The sequence below is a fragment of the Gobius niger genome (assembly GCF_951799975.1).
Source record: "Gobius niger genome assembly, chromosome: 22".
In the NCBI taxonomy this organism is placed as follows: Eukaryota; Metazoa; Chordata; class Actinopteri; order Gobiiformes; family Gobiidae; genus Gobius; species Gobius niger.
In genome coordinates this window covers 1,563,666-1,583,182 of record NC_136873.1, presented here as the reverse complement: position 1 = coordinate 1,583,182, position 19,517 = coordinate 1,563,666, and the positions used below count along the sequence as shown (strand labels likewise).

The 19,517-nt window shown below is 43.7% G+C and overlaps 2 protein-coding genes across 2 annotated transcripts in view; one reads left to right on the top strand and one right to left on the bottom strand.

The window, feature by feature from the left end:
* Positions 1-19,517, top strand: part of LOC306981666 (ras-related protein Rab-27B-like) — a 607,733-nt gene that overhangs the window by 69,976 nt on the left and 518,240 nt on the right. The gene's annotated exons all lie outside the window — the stretch shown is intronic.
* Positions 11,337-19,517, bottom strand: part of atp8b1 (ATPase phospholipid transporting 8B1) — a 38,863-nt gene continuing 30,682 nt past the window's right edge. Inside the window, exons 23-29 of the mRNA XM_079581226.1 lie at positions 18,190-18,346; positions 17,748-17,971; positions 15,754-15,837; positions 15,322-15,567; positions 13,351-13,489; positions 13,146-13,276; positions 11,337-11,692 (exon numbers count right to left, since the gene is read on the bottom strand). Of these exons, the coding sequence (XP_079437352.1) occupies positions 11,465-11,692; positions 13,146-13,276; positions 13,351-13,489; positions 15,322-15,567; positions 15,754-15,837; positions 17,748-17,971; positions 18,190-18,346 (1,209 nt within the window). The 3' untranslated portion in view covers positions 11,337-11,464. The remainder of the gene's footprint in view (positions 11,693-13,145; positions 13,277-13,350; positions 13,490-15,321; positions 15,568-15,753; positions 15,838-17,747; positions 17,972-18,189; positions 18,347-19,517) is intronic.

The window sequence follows — 19,517 nt, the reverse complement described above, 5'->3', positions numbered from 1 at the left end:
CGTTTTAAACCACGTCATTCCCCGCACTGCCAGCAGAGGGCGCTCCAGGCCAATGGGGAAGCCCGACCAGGCCAGCCTCGCACTCCCGACTGTCTGTAAAACCGTAAAGATCATCACCATCACGTTAAATATGTACGATTACAGTTACAGATGTTTTTGAAGAGGGAACAACAGGAACACGCTTAAAGCTCCAAAAGTACTAACAGTATTTTGAAGTATCAACACAAATGTACGTGACTCAGAAAGCAGTTGATATTTCCTGTATCTTTCGTGTGCCATTACTTGTTCTTGAGCAGTAATCAGGGGCTGGACTGGGACTGAAGAACCAGCCCTGGACTCTGACCAGCCTGGCCCAAATTAGCCTAAATGTGCCACTTGCCACCCGCCTTAACGGAGCGCATTTCCTCCAGTTCGGGCTTTACCCAAATCTAAAAGCTTCTCGGGCTGGAGAGCAACAATGTAGCGCCTCATTTGAAAGCTGAGACCTACCAAGTGATTGACAAAAAAATGCGGCGACTTGACAAAAAGTTACATAGTTTTGTTGTTTCTTCATTACTTTTTGTGGCTTTTTTGTTGTGTTTTTGTCACTTTTTTGTCACATTTTTTCCATCATTTTTTTGTTATGGTTTTGTCACATTTGTGCGGCCTTTTCGTTGCTTTGTTGTCGTGTTTTTCTTGACTTTTCATCACATTTTTTGCTGCTTTTCCGGCACATTTTTGTTCTGTTTTCATCCTCTTTTTTTGTCATAGTTTTGTTGTTTCTTCATTACTTTTCGTGGCTTTTTGTTGTGTTTATGTCACTTTTTTTCCATCATTTTTTTGTTTAGATTTTGTCACATTTTTGTGGCTTTTTGTTGTGTTTTTGTCACTTTTATGTCACATTTTTTTTGTTTTGGTTTTGTCACATTTTTCTGGCCTTTTTGTTGTTTGTTGTCGTGTTTTTGTTGACTTTTCATCACATTTTCTGCTGCTTTTCCGGCACATTTTTGTTTTGTTTTCATCCTCTTTTTTTGTCATAGTTTTGTTGTTTCTTCATTACTTTTCGTGGCTTTTTGTTGTGTTTTTGTCACTTTTTTGTCACATTTTTTCTGTCATTTTTTTGTCATGGTTTTGTCACATTTTTCTGGCCTTTTCGTTGCTTTGTTGTCGTGTTTTTGTTGACTTTTCATCACATTTTCTGTTGCTTTTCCGGCACATTTTTGTTTTCTTTTCATCCTCTTTTTTGTCATAGTTTTGTTGTTTCTTCATTACTTTTTGTGGCTTTTTGTTGTGTTTTTGTCACTTTTTTTCTATCATTTTTTTGTCATGGTTTTGTCACATTTTTGTGGCCTTTTTGTGACTTTTTATTGTGTTTTTGTCACTTTTTTGTCACATTTTTTCTGTCATTTTTTTGTCATGGTTTTGTCACATTTTTCTGGCCTTTTCGTGGCTTTGTTGTCGTGTTTTTGTTGACTTTTCATCACATTTTCTGCTGCTTTTCCGGCACATTTTTGCTTTGTTTTCATCCTCTTTTTTGTCAGTTTTGCTGTTTCTTCATTACTTTTTGTGGCTTTTTGTTGTGTTTTTGTCACTTTTTTTCCATCATTTTTTTGTCATGGTTTTGTCACATTTGTCTGGCCTTTTCGTTGCTTTGTTGTCGTGTTTTTGTCGACTTTTCATCACATTTCCTGCTGCTTTTCCGGCACATTTTGCTTTCTTTTCATCCTCTTTTATTTGTCGCTATTTTGATGCTTTTCTTTTTTGCTTTTCGATTTGGGTAAAGCTCGGTTAAGGCGGGATCGGTGGCCCTTGTGTGCTCTTCCAGAATGGACACACGGCCAGTCCGCCCCTGGCTGTAATTGAATTTGAACATTCAGTCAGATTCCGTCAGCACTGAAACACAAATCAGATTACCGAGTACTTTTCTACTCTCTCTGGAGGGATTCTTTGAGTGTCGAAGTAAGATCGCTGTAGCTTGAGGTAGAATTTTGTCTGACTCTAACATTGGATCAAGCTCAGACCACTCCATGACGCTTTTCTACGTTAACTACAGTGTTGCATCAGTGTGTGTTTTTGTTAAACCACTTGGCGCCCTCTACTGGACACTGATCCCAGCGCAAGGTCTCACGCTGTACTCCTTAAATAACCCTTTAAAGTGTCTGATTCCTTTTTGTGGTGTTGCCAAAACCCAGCTTTCCTGCCAGATGTGTATTTTATTACAAGGACAAAATGGAGGTCCTTTCGTAAGAAGACGCGGCAAACTCGGAGAAGCTTTTCATTTGTCCATGTTGGTGTTCGTTGTCCTCCAAAACTGGTTTCTACATCTGTGGGACTTCCTGGAGCGTTTTGCAGTTTTCAGTGACATCATGGAAGGTGGAGTCTCTGCACTGTCCGAAGCACTGTTTCACTTGTTTTTACAAAATAACAGAAAACACAATTAATAAAGGCCTTTTAACAGACATTTCTTTTTGTTGTGTAACAATAATTGGTAATAAAGCTAAGTCTGGGGCCCCCTGGGGGGCTTTCGAGGCACTGCAGAGGGGTCTCCAAATGTCCACACGTCATGAAATAAACATATTACATCAAGGAACCACTCACCATGAACACACACACTGTTAACTCTGTCGCTCCACATCCAGGTGATGAACCTGTCGGTCGTGTGCGCTCGTGATTATACTGTCGGTATATTGGAGGTGTGTCTCGTCATGGTTCCAGTGATGTCACTGAAAACTGAATTGAGGGATCAGATTTATTTTTCATAAAGCAGACGATCACTCATTTGCGAATCCTCTCCATGTGCTGTGTGGTGCTTTCCCTTTGGACCACAGCCTCATCCAGTTTACAAAAAACACATTCCAGGCCAACATGGTCCAGCTTTTTCATTTGGTCCTTGTGTGGTGGCTGTGCTGGAGGGTCAAAGGGCACAAATGACCCCACCCATGTGTTTCTTATTGTGTCCCAGAGTATAGGGGGGTCAGGGGGCACAAATGACCCCACATATGTGTTCCTTGTCCCCTGTCCCGGAGTAGAGGAGAGTCATGGGGCGCAAATGACCTCACATGATCCCTGTCCTGGAGTAAAGGGGTGTCAGGGGCACAAATGACCCCACATGTTCCCTATCCCTGTCCCGGAGTAAAGGAGGGTCAAGGGCACAAATGACCCCACATGTTCCCTATCCCTGTCCTGGAGTAAAGGAGGGTCAGGGGCACAAATGACCCCACATGTTCCCTATCCCTGTCCCGGAGAAGAGGAGAGTCATGGGGCACAAATCACCCCACATGTTCCCTATCCCTGTCCCGGAGAAGAGGAGAGTCATGGGGCACAAATCACCCCACATGTTCCCTATCCCTGTCCCGGAGTAAAGGGGTGTCAGGGGCATAAATGACCCCACATGTTCCCTATCCCTGTCACGGAATAAAGGAGGGTCAAGGGCACAAATGACCCCACATGTGTTCCTTACTCCTGTCCCAGAGTAAAGGGGGGTCAGGGGGCACAAATGACCCCACATATGTGTTCTTTGTCCCTGTCCCGGAGTAGAGGAGAGTCATGGGGCACAAATGACCTCACATATGTGTTCCTTACTCCTGTCCCGGAGTAAAGGAGGGTCAAGGGCACAAATGACCCCACATGTTCCCTATCCCTGTCCCGGAGTAAAGGGGTGTCAGGGGCACATATGACCTCACATGTTCCCTATCCCTGTCCCGGAGTAAAGGACGGTCAAGGGCACAAATCACCTCACATATGTGTTCCTTACTCCTGTCCTGGAGTAAAGGAGGGTCAGGGGCACAAATGACCCCACATATGTGTTCCTTACTCCTGTCCTGGAGTAAAGGAGGGTCAGGGGCACAAATGACCCCACATGTTCCCTATCCCTGTCCCGGAGTAAAGGAGAGTCATGGGGCACAAATCACCTCACATGTTCCCTATCCCTGTCCCGGAGTAAAGGGGTGTCAGGGGCACATATGACCCCACATGTTCCCTATCCCTGTCCCGGAGTAAAGGGGTGTCAGGGGCACATATGACCCCACATGTTCCCTATCCCTGTCCCGGAGTAAAGGAGGGTCAGGGGCACAAATCACCTCATATGTTCCCTATCCCTGTCCTGGAGTAAAGGGGTGTCAGGGGCACAAATTACCCCACATGTTCCCTATCCCTGTCCCGGAGTAAAGGAGGGTCAGGGGCACAAATGACCCCACATGTTCCCTATCCCTGTCCCGGAGTAAAGGAGGGTCAGGGGCACAAATGACCCCACATGTTCCCTATCCCTGTCCCGGAGTAAAGGAGGGTCAGGGGCACAAATGACCCCACATGTTCCCTATCCCTGTCCAGGAGTAGAGTGGTGTCAGGGTGCACAAATGACCCCACATGTGTTCCTTACTCCTGTCCCGGAGTAGAGGGGAGTCAGGGGCACAAATCACCCCACATGTTCCTTATTCTTGTCCTGGAGCTAGTGATGGGAGAACAAAGCAGTTGGGCACATTGCACTGCCCCGTAGTGGACCAGCTGACGCCTCCTTCAACACTGCCCTCTGCTCCTGACTGGACATCCTGCACGTACTCGCTTGTGCAGAAGACGACACATACCTCACACAAACCCGTAAACTCTTCATTTGGAACGCCCTCTTTCACTGGTGACATGCGCCGGAGCACTGCATCCTTTGTCCCATCACTAAGCGGGGGCAGACTGGGCTCAGAGGGGGGTACAAGCGACCTCATATATGTGTTTGTTATGGAGCGCGACAGTCCACTTCATAATCCGCTCTGGGTCCAGACTCAGTCATTTCTTTCTTTGAGAAATACAAATTTAAGAGGCAGATGGAAGCTCAAATTAGCTCTGTGGGAAAAATGATCTCTTTTTGCTTCATAAACACTGTTTTCAAGGGTGTGTTCTTTTATTTTGAGTATTGTCCATGGATGCTCAGCAGTTCTCTTATTATTACACAAAATGATGGATTATTCCTGTGGGAAAGATGTATTATAAAATGTTACTCTGACTATACAAAGTCATCTTCTCTGGTGCAAAACTGTCCTGTGCGTTCATGCTCATTTTAAAGAGCCTATACTTTCAAACTGAGGCGGAGGGCAGCCGAAAATAACTCTCAAAATGTAGATTTCTAGTCTTAGTTTGTTGCTAATTTCTCTGTGGCAGTTTTTGTTTCATTTCATTGGCCCAGAAGTTACAAAGTTGAAAGTCGTCTCTTCCAGAGCATATGAACTATGGTCTAATTATTTCCTCACAAAGGTGTCCAAAAGTGAAGACAATATTCAAAAACATGGTCAGGAGAAACAGCTTTTAGTCATGAGAATAAATAATCACTATCAAATAATGATCAGGGAAAACATTTGGACATGTTATTTTCTCTCCCATAGAGTTGTAATCACCTTTTTCCGACCCGGCCACTTTTGCCTCTTTTTTGCCACAGAACGGCACTTCCAAGGCCGGATTTGTGAAGGAGCTTACAGGGTCTAAGCCCGGGGGCCCAGCAGGTTGAAGGGCCCCTGGGCATAAGGAGAAAAATGCGTGGTCAGTACAGGCTGTAAACTCGCTCCCTCTCCCTCACATTCAGCAGATTGTTTTTTACCTGAGAATAAACCTGGTCTATGCACCATTGAAATAAAAAGAAGATCTATGTGGGAGGACCCCCAGACCCCCCTTTAAATGTTTCCCCCCACCAGTCTGGCAGTAGAAAAGGTTCCTCCGCGAGGGCCACGGGAATTGAGCTCATTATGTTAAACTGTTTTTTTTTTTTTTTTTTCACAAATGTGTCCTTTTTTTTAACTAGTGCTATGTTTAAGAAGCTACTTCTGCTTGTTTATTACAGAGAGAGAGAAATCCAGCAGACAGACATACAGTATATGTACAGATGATGTGAAAGCGCTATATATATATAAATAAATATCGGTTGATTATGGGGGCCCCTGAAAAAACTTTAGCCCCGGGTCCCATTTTGCTTAAATCCGCCCCTGGGCACTTCCCATGGATTGACACTCCTGGTAGAGCGCGAAGCACTGATTTTCTGTTGACTTCTCCAGTCCTATGTAAACTAACATGAGTGAAACTGGGTGCCACCATATATGGTCATGCAGTCAGCCTGGTCAGCAGTCAGAGGGAAAACAAAGTCAGGTAAAAAACAGAAAGTTTTTACTCATAATTCAGCATTTGTTAAAGTTATACATGTTTGCTCAGAGGTTTTACGTACCAGAGTAGGTAAGAAAGGAGTCCCTTCTTCACAGCTTCGGGGCAAAAGAAAACTTCTGTTGGGACGCTCGGGGGTGTGTGCTTGTTTTCTTTCTTTCTTTATGAAACTGCTTCTTCATTCTTTCTTTCTGTTGTAAGAAAGAAAGAATGAAAAAGCAGTTTTATAAATGAAAATCAGGCCGTAAGGTATTACATTACAGATTCCTGGAAAATACGTCACATGATCACAAGTCATTGACCAGGAGAGGACGGAGCGATTCAGGGGGAAGTGCTTAGACATGCGTGAATGAGGCGAAAAACATTTGATAAGGAAAGAGCATAATGTGTTTTAAAGCTCCAAAAAGTCTGTTTTTTTTTCATGATATAGAACGTTTACATACCCCTCTTCTTATGTATTGCCATCTTAAAGCAGTACTAAGTAACTCTTCCCCCTAGAGGCCATAAGCGCAACTGCAGGTGTCGTAGAAAGTTGCGGTTTTTTTTTACTTATTAATTGTCTTGGAGAGTAAATACTACGCTGACAGAAAAGGCGAAGGGACAGAGGGATATTGTCTATCAATTATACAACGGAAATAATTTTTTCAATCCAACTTGACTGTAAATACCGTTTAAAGTGACGTTAGCCCGCAGTTAGCTTTGCCTGTTAGCATCTTCTTCGTGATTCCATTAGTGTGTATTGGTGGTTCCGGTCCGGTGGCAGTCAAGTTGCAAACATGGTTTTCTGGTCAGAGACACCAGGGGGCGATGAAAGACCCTCCAATCATCCCATAAACACTTGTATTACCCCCACAGGGACTACGGGGAGGGTTTATTAAGGTAAACACGTTAGTTAGCCTGGGCCTCGGATGGTAAAGTGGGCCTTTCTTTTTGGCAAAAAGCACTCAGTTCCTGTAAATTCCGGGGCTGTCTTACATGAACTTCATATTTGAGATCTCCCCAGAGTGGCTCAATGTTATTGAGGTCAAGAGACTGAGATGACCACAACCTTCTCTTTATTCTGCTGTAGCCAGTGAGAGCTCGACTTGGCCTTTGGTGCTTTGGATCGTTGTCGTGTTGGAACATCCAAATGTGTCCCATTGTGCAGCTTCCAGGCTGATGAGTGACCCTTGTCCTTCAGTCTTCTTTAAAAACAAGCTCAAGTTATTCTGTATCCTTTTCTTTGAACAAATTTCAGCGACAACTGGCAGGAAAATTGTTAATGCAGAGACTTTGAGGGGAGCAAAGTGGTTCAACAGCCCATAAATACCAAAAAAAACAAACAGACAATGCTAATCAGGAGGCTAACGTTAGCTTCACGTTATATATGCTAACTTTAGCCGCTTCTACTGAAAAATTTGTAGAGAAAAAACATCCATATAGAGCTCGACTTTGATAAATATGTAGCATGTGAAGCTAACATCATCTTCCTTTTAGTATTTATGGTCTGTTAAACCATTTGGCTTCTCACCTTTGTGTCTTTCTGCTTTTTTTTTGTCTCCTAATGAAAGATAAATATGCACGTTTTCCCTTTGGCTGCTTCAAATCTCTGGTATTTGGTTGGCACGGCAACACTTGTGGAACGTCTACCTCTTCAGAGTTCACTGTCTCTGTCTCAAAGGATCAGTTATAAGAATAAACATCACCAAAAAGAAATGTCAAAACCAGGAAAATCTATCTAAAAAAAAAGGGGAAACTAATGTGTCATACGAACCTTTGTATCTTGATATTTTTACATTCGTTTCAGAACTAAAATGAATGGGAATTTGTCTCTGGAACCTGAGCCGATTAAGACGGGCGGACTGTTGCGCTTCCTGTATTCTGGCTGTCCCGGAGCAGCGCGGGTCAGAAGGGGCACACATGACCTCATATACGTGTTCCTTATTCCTGTGTTCTGGTTTAAATATGAGTGGTTAATGCCTGGCCTTAAAAGTGCTTCGATGTTTACACTGTGGCTGCAGCATGGTATGTGCCATGGAGGAAGTGACTAAATAAATGTTCTTGAACTGCCTGAAGTCTGGGCTCTTCATTCCACCGCGACCGGAGACACCTGGAGAAGTGTGCGGGGGTCAGAGAATCAAAGTACTGGCTGTAAAATGAAGTAAAGTAAAAATGTTCAGTGTAATATGGACCTAAAGTATCCATAATGATGGGTTAGGCTAGGGCTGCTCGATCATTGAAAAAATAATAATCACGATTATTTTTGTCATAATTGAAATCACGATTATTCAAACGATTATTTGTCCAGCAAATCCAGCAAAAAAAAGACAAAAATCCATTAAAAAAGTGACAAAAATCCAGCAGAAAAAAGACAAAAATCCATCAAAAAAAAGGACAAAAATCCAGCAGAAAAAAGACAAAAATCCAGCAAAAAGGTGACAAAAATCCATTAAAAAAAAGACAAAAATCCATTAAAAAAGTGACAAAAATCCAGCAGAAAAAAGACAAAAATCCAGCAAAAAGGTGACAAAAATCCATTAAAAAAGACAAAAATCCATTAAAAAAGTGACAAAAATCCAGCAGAAAAAAGACAAAAATCCATCAAAAAAAAGGACAAAAATCCAGCAGAAAAAAGACAAAAATCCATCAAAAAAGTGACAAAAATCCAGCAAAAAAGTGACAAAAATCCAGCAAAAAAGTGACAAAAATCCAGCAAAAAGGTGACAAAAATCCATCAAAAAAAATGACAAAAATCCAGCAAAAAAATGACAAAAAAACAGCAAAAAAGTGACAAAAATCCAGCAAAAAATGACAAAAATCCAGCAAAAAAATGAAAAAAATCCAGCAAAAAAGTGACAAAAATCCAGCAAAAAATGACAAAAATCCAGCAAAAAAATGACAAAAATCCATTAAAAAAAAAGACAAAAATCCAGCAGAAAAAAGACAAAAATCCAGCAAAAAAGTGACAAAAATCCATTAAAAAACAAAACAAAAATCCAGCAGAAAAAAGACAAAAATCCAGCAAAAAAAGTGAAAAAAATCCAGCAAAAAAGTGACAAAAATCCAGCAAATTTTTTTTACAAAAATCCAGCAGAAAAAAGACAAAAATCCATCAAAAAAGTGACAAAAATCCAGCCAAAAAATGACAAAGTATGCCTTGATTAAAGAGAGGTCCCTGTTTCACACCTGCCCCCTGCTGGCCAGCCCTCACACCTGCGCAAGCAAACTGAGCAGCGCGGCCTGATGACATCATCACACAGCGCCGTTTGTTTTTATGTCAGACAAAAGCATGAGCCGTGGCACGGGAAAAACGAAGGGAAAATAATCCCAGCGCCATGAAATAACACAAGTCTGCTTTGCAAAAAACAAAATAATTGAAAAAAAAAGAATTGAAAAAAACTATAATTGATTTTGTGCGATTATGCTAATTTTGTTATCGTTTACTGTTGTAATCGAAATCGTTAGGCCGCGACGCCATCTGGAACAATGAAGTTATATCTTACCCACAGTGTCATCAGTCTTAAAGGAATAGGCCACCGTTTTTACATACTAAGATATGTTCTTAGCTCACTTTAGTCGAGTTAATATATCCCCGTCTGGTCTTTGTCCGTGCGCTCACACATACGCAGCCTCTCCCACATGTCACATAGCTCCGAAAAAGCTCACGATAGAAGCTACCAAGCTCTTCCACGTGTTGCCTATTTAAATAAAGTTACGTGAAGTGTTTTCATGCGAAGTATATTTACCCAGAAATGTAGCATGTCGATTTTATAAGCAAATAAAAAGGGGGACTATATTGTGAGGCGTAATGATACGAGGAGTAAAACGTCCGCGTAGTAACTCCTAAAGACTTCCCCGCTCACTTCCGTCAATAACCTTTAGGAGTTACTGCGCGGACGTTTTACTCCTCGTATCATTACGCCTCACAATATAGTCCCCCTTTTTATTTGCTTATAAAATCGACATGCTACATTTCTGTGTAAATATACTTCGCATGAAAACACTTCACGTAACTTTATCTAAATAGGGAACACGTGGAAGAGCTTGGTAGCTTCTATCGTGAGCTTTTTTGGAGCTATGTGACATGTGGGAGAGGCTGCGTATGTGTGAGCGCACGGACAAAGACCAGACGGGGATATATTAACACGTCTAAAGTGAGGTAAGAACATATCTTAGTATGTAAAAACGGTGGCCTATTCCTTTAAGGGGGGCATTTACTATTAAATACATGTTTTTCATATTGTATTCACGCAGCCCTGGCGCACACTAATCATTACATTAAACATAATCAACAGCAAATATGACCAGACCAACTACAGCTGCAACATGAGCCCTCGTGGAGGAAACGTCAGTGTGTTGCAGGTGGCGTTTCTCAGAGTTGAACCTCCTCATCAACACATCCTTCTACTCAAACTTGAACTTATGAGGCAGAATACACACGTTTCTGAGAGTGGAAAACGACCGGACTCTGGGGCTGTAGAACGAGCGCCTGCACCCCCACATTCGATCAAACCCCTGCATTTGGGAGGAGTTGGACTCAAAAGACAAATACTTAACGCTGCAGTGGGTGAGCTCAACGGTTTGTGATTTCGAAGCACGTCTTTCTCTGTGACTTAAGAACCACACCAACTTTACAACGGTACTTTTATTATCCAGATATCAAAATATGACAGGAACTTTCCCATTCATAAAAACATGCAGTAACAATCTCCAGAGGGTACATCTGTAAAACACAAGTCTAAAGCCCGCGTGCCTTGGAGAGGCACAGATCCGATTTATGGAAGACAATATTTAAATGCAGATTAAATACATGTTTAAAACCGCGGTCTACACAGATAGAAACCTGCCTCACAGTAACACGCAGAGCTGGTGTGTGGTCAGACGGTGCGAGAGAGCAGAACTCCTCATGCTTTGTAACATTTATTAGAGTAGAACCATCTCTCTTCCAGCTGCAGCACAGGCCATAAAAATACATCCTGAGGAAAAACTGCTGTGTGCAGGAGTGCCACACTTTTGGGAGAACAGGAGGAGCTTCAGGCACTTAAGGAGAGCTGCTTGGCATTATGGGAAATCCACTTCGGGAGCGCTTGGTGTGTGTCAGTCTGTCCCAAGTGTCATGTTTGACCTGATGTGACAAAACGAGTGCTCCCACAGGAGTCGGACACGTATCTGCTCACCCCAAAGCGAGGACACGCTGATGTCCTGATGATGCACTTGGGTTACGCTTTTATTGAATGTATGTTTTAGCCATGAAGAACATTTCAAATAAATAATTTGACTCTTTCCTATGTGATCCAGCCCAGTGTCGGTGCTTTGTGCACACGTTGACAAGTTACCAGTCACACTCGCCCCCTCCCCGCCCTCGCCGCTGTCAGATGTTTTCGGCGTGGGGCACCTCTCGGATGCTCTGCTGGAGGCCCGCCCTCCCGGTGGGTTTCCTCCTGATGCTGCGTCCAGATGAGATAAGGTCAGCGTAGCCTTGGGAGTGAGAGAAAGCATAGGCAGACCTCCGGGAGCGCCTGCCTCTCTGGAACGCCGGCGCCTTCTCCCTCTCCTCACGTTCCAAATCTGCCTCGTACTTCTTCCTGTTCCTCTGGACCTGCGGACACCAAACAGCAAGATGCTCTATGAATGAATCTCCTTAAGCACCTTGATCTGCAGAGGGTAATGTAGGATTCACACCCAAAATGGGAAACCCCCAATCATCCCATTAACACTTGTAGGGACCACGAAAAGGATTTATTAAGGTAAAGTTAATTAGTTCCTCTTTAATCCGTGTATGACTGCGGCTAATGATAAAAGCGCTGCTAACATTTTACACTTAAAGGGGCTAGATGCAAGTTCGCCATTTTATACTCGGACATGGTGCGTTGTCATGCATGAAGAGGATTTTGTTCGGGAAAACAGTGGTCAGTCAGAAACTCCACATATTTTTCAGAGGTCATTTTCACACCTTCAGGGAGCCTAAAGGGGCCGACCAGCTCTCTCAGCTTGTGGCCATTCACCAACTATCCACTACTCCATCCATCTGACCATCCAGGGCTACACGGCCTCATCAGTGAACAAGACTGTTTGAAAATGAGTCCTCATGTATTTCTGAGCCACTGCAGCCGTTTCTGTTCATCAGCTTCAATTAACCGTTTAGGGGAGGCCGGAGAGAAGGTTTATGCACAACTGCAGCCTCTGGAGGGTCCTACACCTTGATGTTCGGGAGACTCCAGAGGCACCAGCAGCTTCAAATACCTGTCTGCTGCTTTGTAGCTGCTGTTCTATTCATCTGATGTGTTTGTCTGGCAGAAACCGTCCTTATTGTGCCTTTATCTGCACAAACCCGAGTGTGTCTGAATCATCCACAAATCTCTTATCAGTATGATGATTTAGCTTAATCTTTCATAAAAATATCAAAGGTTTTCATACCTAGACCAAGGCATTCAACTATTTGACGCTTTTCATCAGCAGAAAGACCCTTTTTCTTTCCCATATTGCTTGAAAATGATGATCTGCTTAATAAAGTCGAACGTCCTTTTTCAGTAGTTTTTTCCTTAACTGGGCTTAACCTGAAAACTAATCATCCCAGGTCTCTGAGATTAATGTCAGTGATTCAAAGTCCCCGAGATACAAAACTATCCATGAGTTTCACAGATTTGTTTTTGGGTTTTTTTACCTTTTTGACACAAAAATACAATTTGCATATTAATTTGGAACGCACTGTATTAGGACATTGTTGGAACATGTAGGGGGAGAAAAATACTTCATTTTAACATTTCTAAACTCTGTATAGTCCCTTTAAGTGCAGACAGATAGTTCTGAAAAGAACCTGAGGAGGACTCAAACTATCTTAAAGTGCCCATCTGAGTAAGAGAACACTAATAACAGATTAATAACTTATCATTTGTGACAGTCATTACATAATGCAGTGTTATCATTTAATGCAGTGTTATTACATAATGTGGTGTTATTACATAGTGCGGTGTTACTACATAATGTGGTGTTACTACATAATGTGGTATTATTACATAATGTGGTGTTATTACAAAATGTGTGCTCCTCACCTTGTCTCCGACTGAGGGCCAGATGGTCTTGGAGAGGAACTGGATGCAGATGACGGGCAGCAGGCTGATGCCCACGGTCAGCACGATGGTCAGCCACAGGTAGGGCTGGCGGAGCGCGTTGGAGGCGGCCCCTGCACACACAGGCATGTGGGTTCAGTGTGGAAGAGTATTTGCAGCGTCACGCAGGCGTCTGAGCGATACTGACCTGTGAAGGTGAACTGGGAGGGGAAGATGACGTGGATGCCCGCACTGTGGATGTCAAACATGATCCCGAAGTAGATCGCTATGCTCCCCAGCACGGCGAAGCAGTTCACAAATGTCCAGTACGAGGTGTCCAGGGAGATCTGAAACACAGACGCTGGTATATGAAATATTTGCGGGCTTTTGGAAAAGTTGAAATGCTGCAATGATTTCGCAGAGTTTGCTTGATTTTGCGTTGATAGTTGTGATCGCAACATTGCGAAAGCCTGGGGAACTAAGTGGCAGTAATAGTAGTAGTAGTAGTAGTAGTTGTTGTAGTAGTAGTAGTAGTAGTAGTAGTATTTACGATCCAAGAAATATAAGATACAATAAACCAAACATCAACATCTTTACAATTCAGGTAAAGCTTCTGCAATCAGAGACAAAAGCCATTCCAAAATCGCAATTGTCAATACAGAAAACACTTGCATTGTCTTTGCCATTTCTTGTCAAAACTTACGCTGAAAATGTATTATTCGAAGGGACAGCTGATCATTCCTGTGCTTGATTTTTTTTTAATTGTACAATTTACATGTTTTTTTATCGTCCAGGTCATTCCATACAATAACTTATCCTTTTACTAAAGCTAAATTAAATGAATTTAGATTTTCATCCAAAGATTATCAGATTAAAACATGTCGTCAAAATGAGGGGCGTTCAAACTAAAGTGCTGTGAAAAAGCATTTGCCCCTTCCACATTTCTTACTTTTGTTTAAATATTTATCGCACTTAAATGTTTCTGATCATCAAGTGAATTTCTCCATTGTGAGATCAATAAAGGATTATATATATATATATATATATATATATATATATATATATATATATATATATATATATATATATATATATATGTATTTTTTTTTTATTACACAAAGACATTCCTAGTGAATACAAAATGCAGTTTTGAAATGATTATTACATTTATTAAGGGAAAGAGTTCAGTTCCATTGGCCACTCCCAATCTTGATTACCAGGATTTGTTGAATCAAGAAAATATCACATTTAAATTGGTCAGACAAATAAAGTAGGCTACAAAAAAACCTACAATGCCACAATATGACTCCAAGAGTGCAACAATGACTCATCCAAAGGTCACCAAAGAACCCAGAACGACATCTGAAGATGTCTGAAGAAGTCAGTGTTCATAACACATTTGATAGTAAGATAAACACTGAGCAAAAATGGCCTTCACATTGTGTTCCAAGGCAAAAACCACTGCTGACAAATGAGAACGCAACAGCTCGTCTCTTATTTGTCAAAAAACATCTGGATGATTCCCAAGACTTTCAGAGAAATTGTCTGTGGACTGAGACCAAAGTGGATTTAAAAAAAAAAAGAGTCAAACATGGAGGTGGCAGTGTGACAGTCTGGGCCTGCTTTGCTGCTTCAGGACCTGGACATTTTGCTGTCACTGATGGAATAATAAATTCTACTGTGTACCAGGAACTCCTCCTGGAAGTCCATCAGTTCAAGCCCTCAAGTTCAAGTACCCTTGGGCTACGTAGCAGGACAAGGATCCCAAACATACAAACAAATCCACTTCTGACTGGCTCAAAAAGAAAAAAAATAAGTTTTGGAGTGGCAAGGTCAAAGTCCGGACTTAAATCCAATTGAGATGCCAGTTATCGCAAACACTTCATTGACACATTTGCACAGTTATTAAATTCAGGGGCATTTACTTTTTCACACAGGGTCAGAGAGGTTTGGATTTTTCATTCCTTTAATAAATAAAACCATTTGCAAACTGCATTTTGTGTTCACTGGGAATGTCCTTGTGTGATCTAAAAATTGTCTTGATCAGAAACATTGTGTAGTAAATAAGTGTAGTAAATATGAACAAATACTTTTTCACGGCACTGTATAATGACACCAAACAACAACAAAACCTTGGAGACTGAGTCCATAAGATGCGGCTGATGATACGAAGACTGACCTGTAAGTTGACAATGAAGATGAGCGAAGAGGCAGTGACCACGGCAAAGGACTGGTAGTCGGAGGGGGCCTCCCCGTCCTGGCCCATGGTCTGCAGGAAGGCCCCGTACGGAATGAAGAAGATGATGAGGGACACAAAGATACCGTGGAACAGACTGACGAAGAAGTTCTTGTAGTTGAAGAGCGCCCCCTGCTGGCCGGGCAAGTACAACTTGGGGAAGCGCAGACTTAGCTTATCGTTGACGTCCTGCAGAAAAGACAGAATTGGAAAAATGAAAATATCCTTGTTTGTAACTCCTTTAGTTTAGCTGATGTTTGCTGTACATGTTGCATATGTTTCTCATTGGCAAAAACTATGGCAAAGTGTTAGTTTAGCAGAAATGTAGCGTGGACAGGAGCAGAGCGGGTCTGTGTGGACTGTAGAAGGACTCACCTGGTCCAGGAGGCCCACCAACAGAACAGGCAGACTGCTGTAGCACAGGTTATACAGGGTGATGAACCAGTCTTCATAGGCCACCTGCAAAACACAAGCATCACAGGCATCAAAGTGAGGAGGTACACACGGCTAAAACATCACAGGAGCCTAAAATGAGGAGCTACACACGGCTAAAACATCACAGGAGCCTAAAGTGAGGAGCTACACACGGCTAAAACATCACAGGAGCCTAAAGTGAGGAGCTACACACGGTTAAAACATCACAGGAGCCTAAAGTGAGGAGCTACACACGGCTAAAACATCACAGGAGCCTAAAGTGAGGAGCTACACATGGCTAAAACATCACAGGAGCCTAAAGTGAGGAGCTACACATGGCTAAAACATCACAGGAGACTAAAGTGAGGAGCTACACACGACTAAAACATCACAGGAGCCTAAAGTGAGGAGCTACACATGGATAAAACACCACAGGAGACTAAAGTGAGGAGCTACACACGGCTAAAACATCACAGGAGCCTAAAGTGAGGAGCTACACATGGATAAAACACCACAGGAGACTAAAGTGAGGAGCTACACACGGCTAAAACATCACAGGAGCCTAAAGTGAGGAGCTACACATGGATAAAACACCACAGGAGACTAAAGTGAGGAGCTACACACGGCTAAAACATCACAGGAGCCTAAAGTGAGGAGCTCCACACGGCTAAAACATCACAGGAGCCTAAAGTGAGGAGCTACACACGGCTAAAACATCACAGGAGCCTAAAGTGAGGAGCTACACACGGCTAAAACATCACAGGAGCCTAAAGTGAGGAGCTACACACGGCTAAAACATCACAGGAGACTAAAGTGAGGAGCTACACACGCCTAAAACATCACAGGAGACTAAAGTGAGGAGCTACACACGGCTAAAACATCACAGGAGCCTAAAGTGAGGAGCTACACACGGCTAAAACATCACAGGAGACTAAAGTGAGGAGCTACACACGGCTAAAACATCACACGAGCCTAAAGTGAGGATCTACACACGGCTAAAACATCACAGGAGACTAAAGGAGCCTTAAGTGAGGAGCTACACACGGCTAAAACATCACAGGAGCCTAAAGTGAGGAGCTACACACGGCTAAAACATCACAGGAGACTAAAGTGAGGAGCTACACATGGCTAAAACATCACAGGAGCCTAAAGTGAGGAGCTACACACGGCTAAAACATCACAGGAGACTAAAGTGAGGAGCTACACACGGCTAAAACATCACAGGAGCCTAAAGTGAGGATCTACACATGGCTAAAACATCACAGGAGCCTAAAGTGAGGATCTACACATGGCTAAAACATCACAGGAGCCTAAAGTGAGGAGCTACACACGGCTAAAACATCACAGGAGCCTAAAGTGAGGAGCTACACACGGCTAAAACATCACAGGAGCCTAAAGTGAGGAGCTACACACGGCTAAAACATCACAGGAGACTAAAGTGAGGAGCTACACACGCCTAAAACATCACAGGAGACTAAAGTGAGGAGCTACACACGGCTAAAACATCACAGGAGCCTAAAGTGAGGAGCTACACACGGCTAAAACATCACAGGAGCCTAAAGTGAGGAGCTACACACGGCTAAAACATCACAGGAGACTAAAGTGAGGAGCTACACACGGCTAAAACATCACAGGAGCCTAAAGTGAGGAGCTACACATGGTTAAAACATCACAGGAGCCTAAAGTGAGGAGCTACACATGGTTAAAACATCACAGGAGACTAAAGTGAGGAGCTACACATGGTTAAAACATCACAGGAGCCTAAAGTGAGGAGCTACACATGGTTAAAACATCACAGGAGACTAAAGTGAGGAGCTACACATGGCTAAAACATCACAGGAGCCTAAAGTGAGGAGCTACACACGGCTAAAACATCACAGGAGCCTAAAGTGAGGAGCTACACATGGCTAAAACATCACAGGAGACAGACAGGAGATCGGGTAGATGACACTGACCTGGGAGGAGTAGCCACTGAAGAAGGAGTACCAAAAGTGGACCAGGGTAAAGGCGAAGTTCTTGAAAAAGAAGAAGCGCAGGAACTTGCACATGCGGATGTAGGACCAGCGGCCGTGCACCAGCAGGAGGCGCTCCAGGTAGCGGAACTGTGCGAAGGCGTAGTCGCTAGACATGACAGCCTGCATGCCCTCCTGCCCGCTGATGCCCACCCCGATGTCTGCAGCTGGGGGCACACAAGAGATTACTGCTCCATTCCTCTCATTCACGGCTTTATTTAATCCAACTTTCCCATTCATGCTTGGCCACGTCATTAACATGCTCTTTAACATGACCTCAGTTTAGTTCAAAGCAACAGCGAGCCCTGTACACCCTCTACACATGCATGATCTAAAGTGCAGTTCTCTTTGAATCCCTGTTGGGCCTGATGTGAGTGCAGCGTACTCTTGATCATGTTGACGTCGTTGGCTCCGTCTCCAATGGACAGAGTCACAGCCTTCTTGTACTTCTTCACTAGGCTGACCACGTTGCCCTTCTGCTTAGGGGTCACTCTGCAGCAGATCACAGCCTCGCACTCGCACGCCATGTCCACAAAGTCGATCTGCACACAGGGGGACGCAGTTAGACACAATCTGCAGGTATTTCAGTGAATATAGTATGATTTAGAGGAGACATTCACTTTGTTTCTTTGAGTTGAAATAACATCTTGTCTCACCGCTCGGGGAGTGCTCCACCTACACAGTTACTCAACTAACCTCTAGACCTCCTGGGTCAGATGATTTAATCTTAAAGTAGAATATCAAAGTCCGCAGTGGCAGAGCCAATTTAGCAGGTTCTCAATAAAGTGACGCTGATACAGTAGTTTTGCATAGTTCTTATTGCACATGCGTGACTTCACAGTAGTGTTGTACAGTCTGACAGCAGTGGGGATGAAGGACTTGCGGTAGAGCTCCTTCTTACACTGAGGGTGTCTCAGTCTGCCACTGAAAGAGCTCAGCGCTCAGCATCTACAGTCCTGGGAGGTGTTGTCCATGATGGAGGTGAGCTTGGCTAACACCCTCCCGTCTCTCACCTCCTCAACAGAGTCCAGGGGGCAGCCCAGGACGGAGCTGGCCCTCCTGACTAGCTTGTTCAGTCTGTTCTTGTCCCGCTCTGTGCTGCTCGGGGCCCAGCACACGGCAGCGTAGTGGAGAGCAGAGGCGACCACCGAGTCATAAAAAGTCCTGAGCAGAGGCCTGCTCACTCCAAAGGACCTCAGTCTCCTCAGATGGTGGAGGTGACTTTGGCCCTTCTTGTGTTGTAGGACCAGTTTGTTCCCTTCCGACACACAGCCCACGATGGCGCAGTCATCAGAGAACTTCTGCTGTGTGTGTTGTATGTGAAGTCCAACGTGTAGATGGTGAAAACAAACAGGAGGATCCCCCGGGGTGAACTGCCGGGGGTGAGGCAGGTGCTGGAGGGAGTCGTGTAAAGAGGAGGGAGCTGGAAGGGGGGCAGAGGGAGTGGGGGGAGAATCAAACCAGTTGAAATGTTCCTTTTAATTCATCTGGTCTCCATGAGCTGTCCCTCTGGCACTTTGTCCAAATCCGGAGATGTCCTTTTGTCCTCTCCACATGTCCCGCACGTTGCCCTGCTCCACCTTCTCCCATCGTCCTTCTTGGTTTTCCTGAAGCTCACGCTGGACTCTCCTCTGCTCCTCTCTGTCCCTTGAGTTGAAAGCCCTTTTCTTCTGGTTCAGGAGGGCTTGAAGATCAGGAGGCACTCATGGGTGC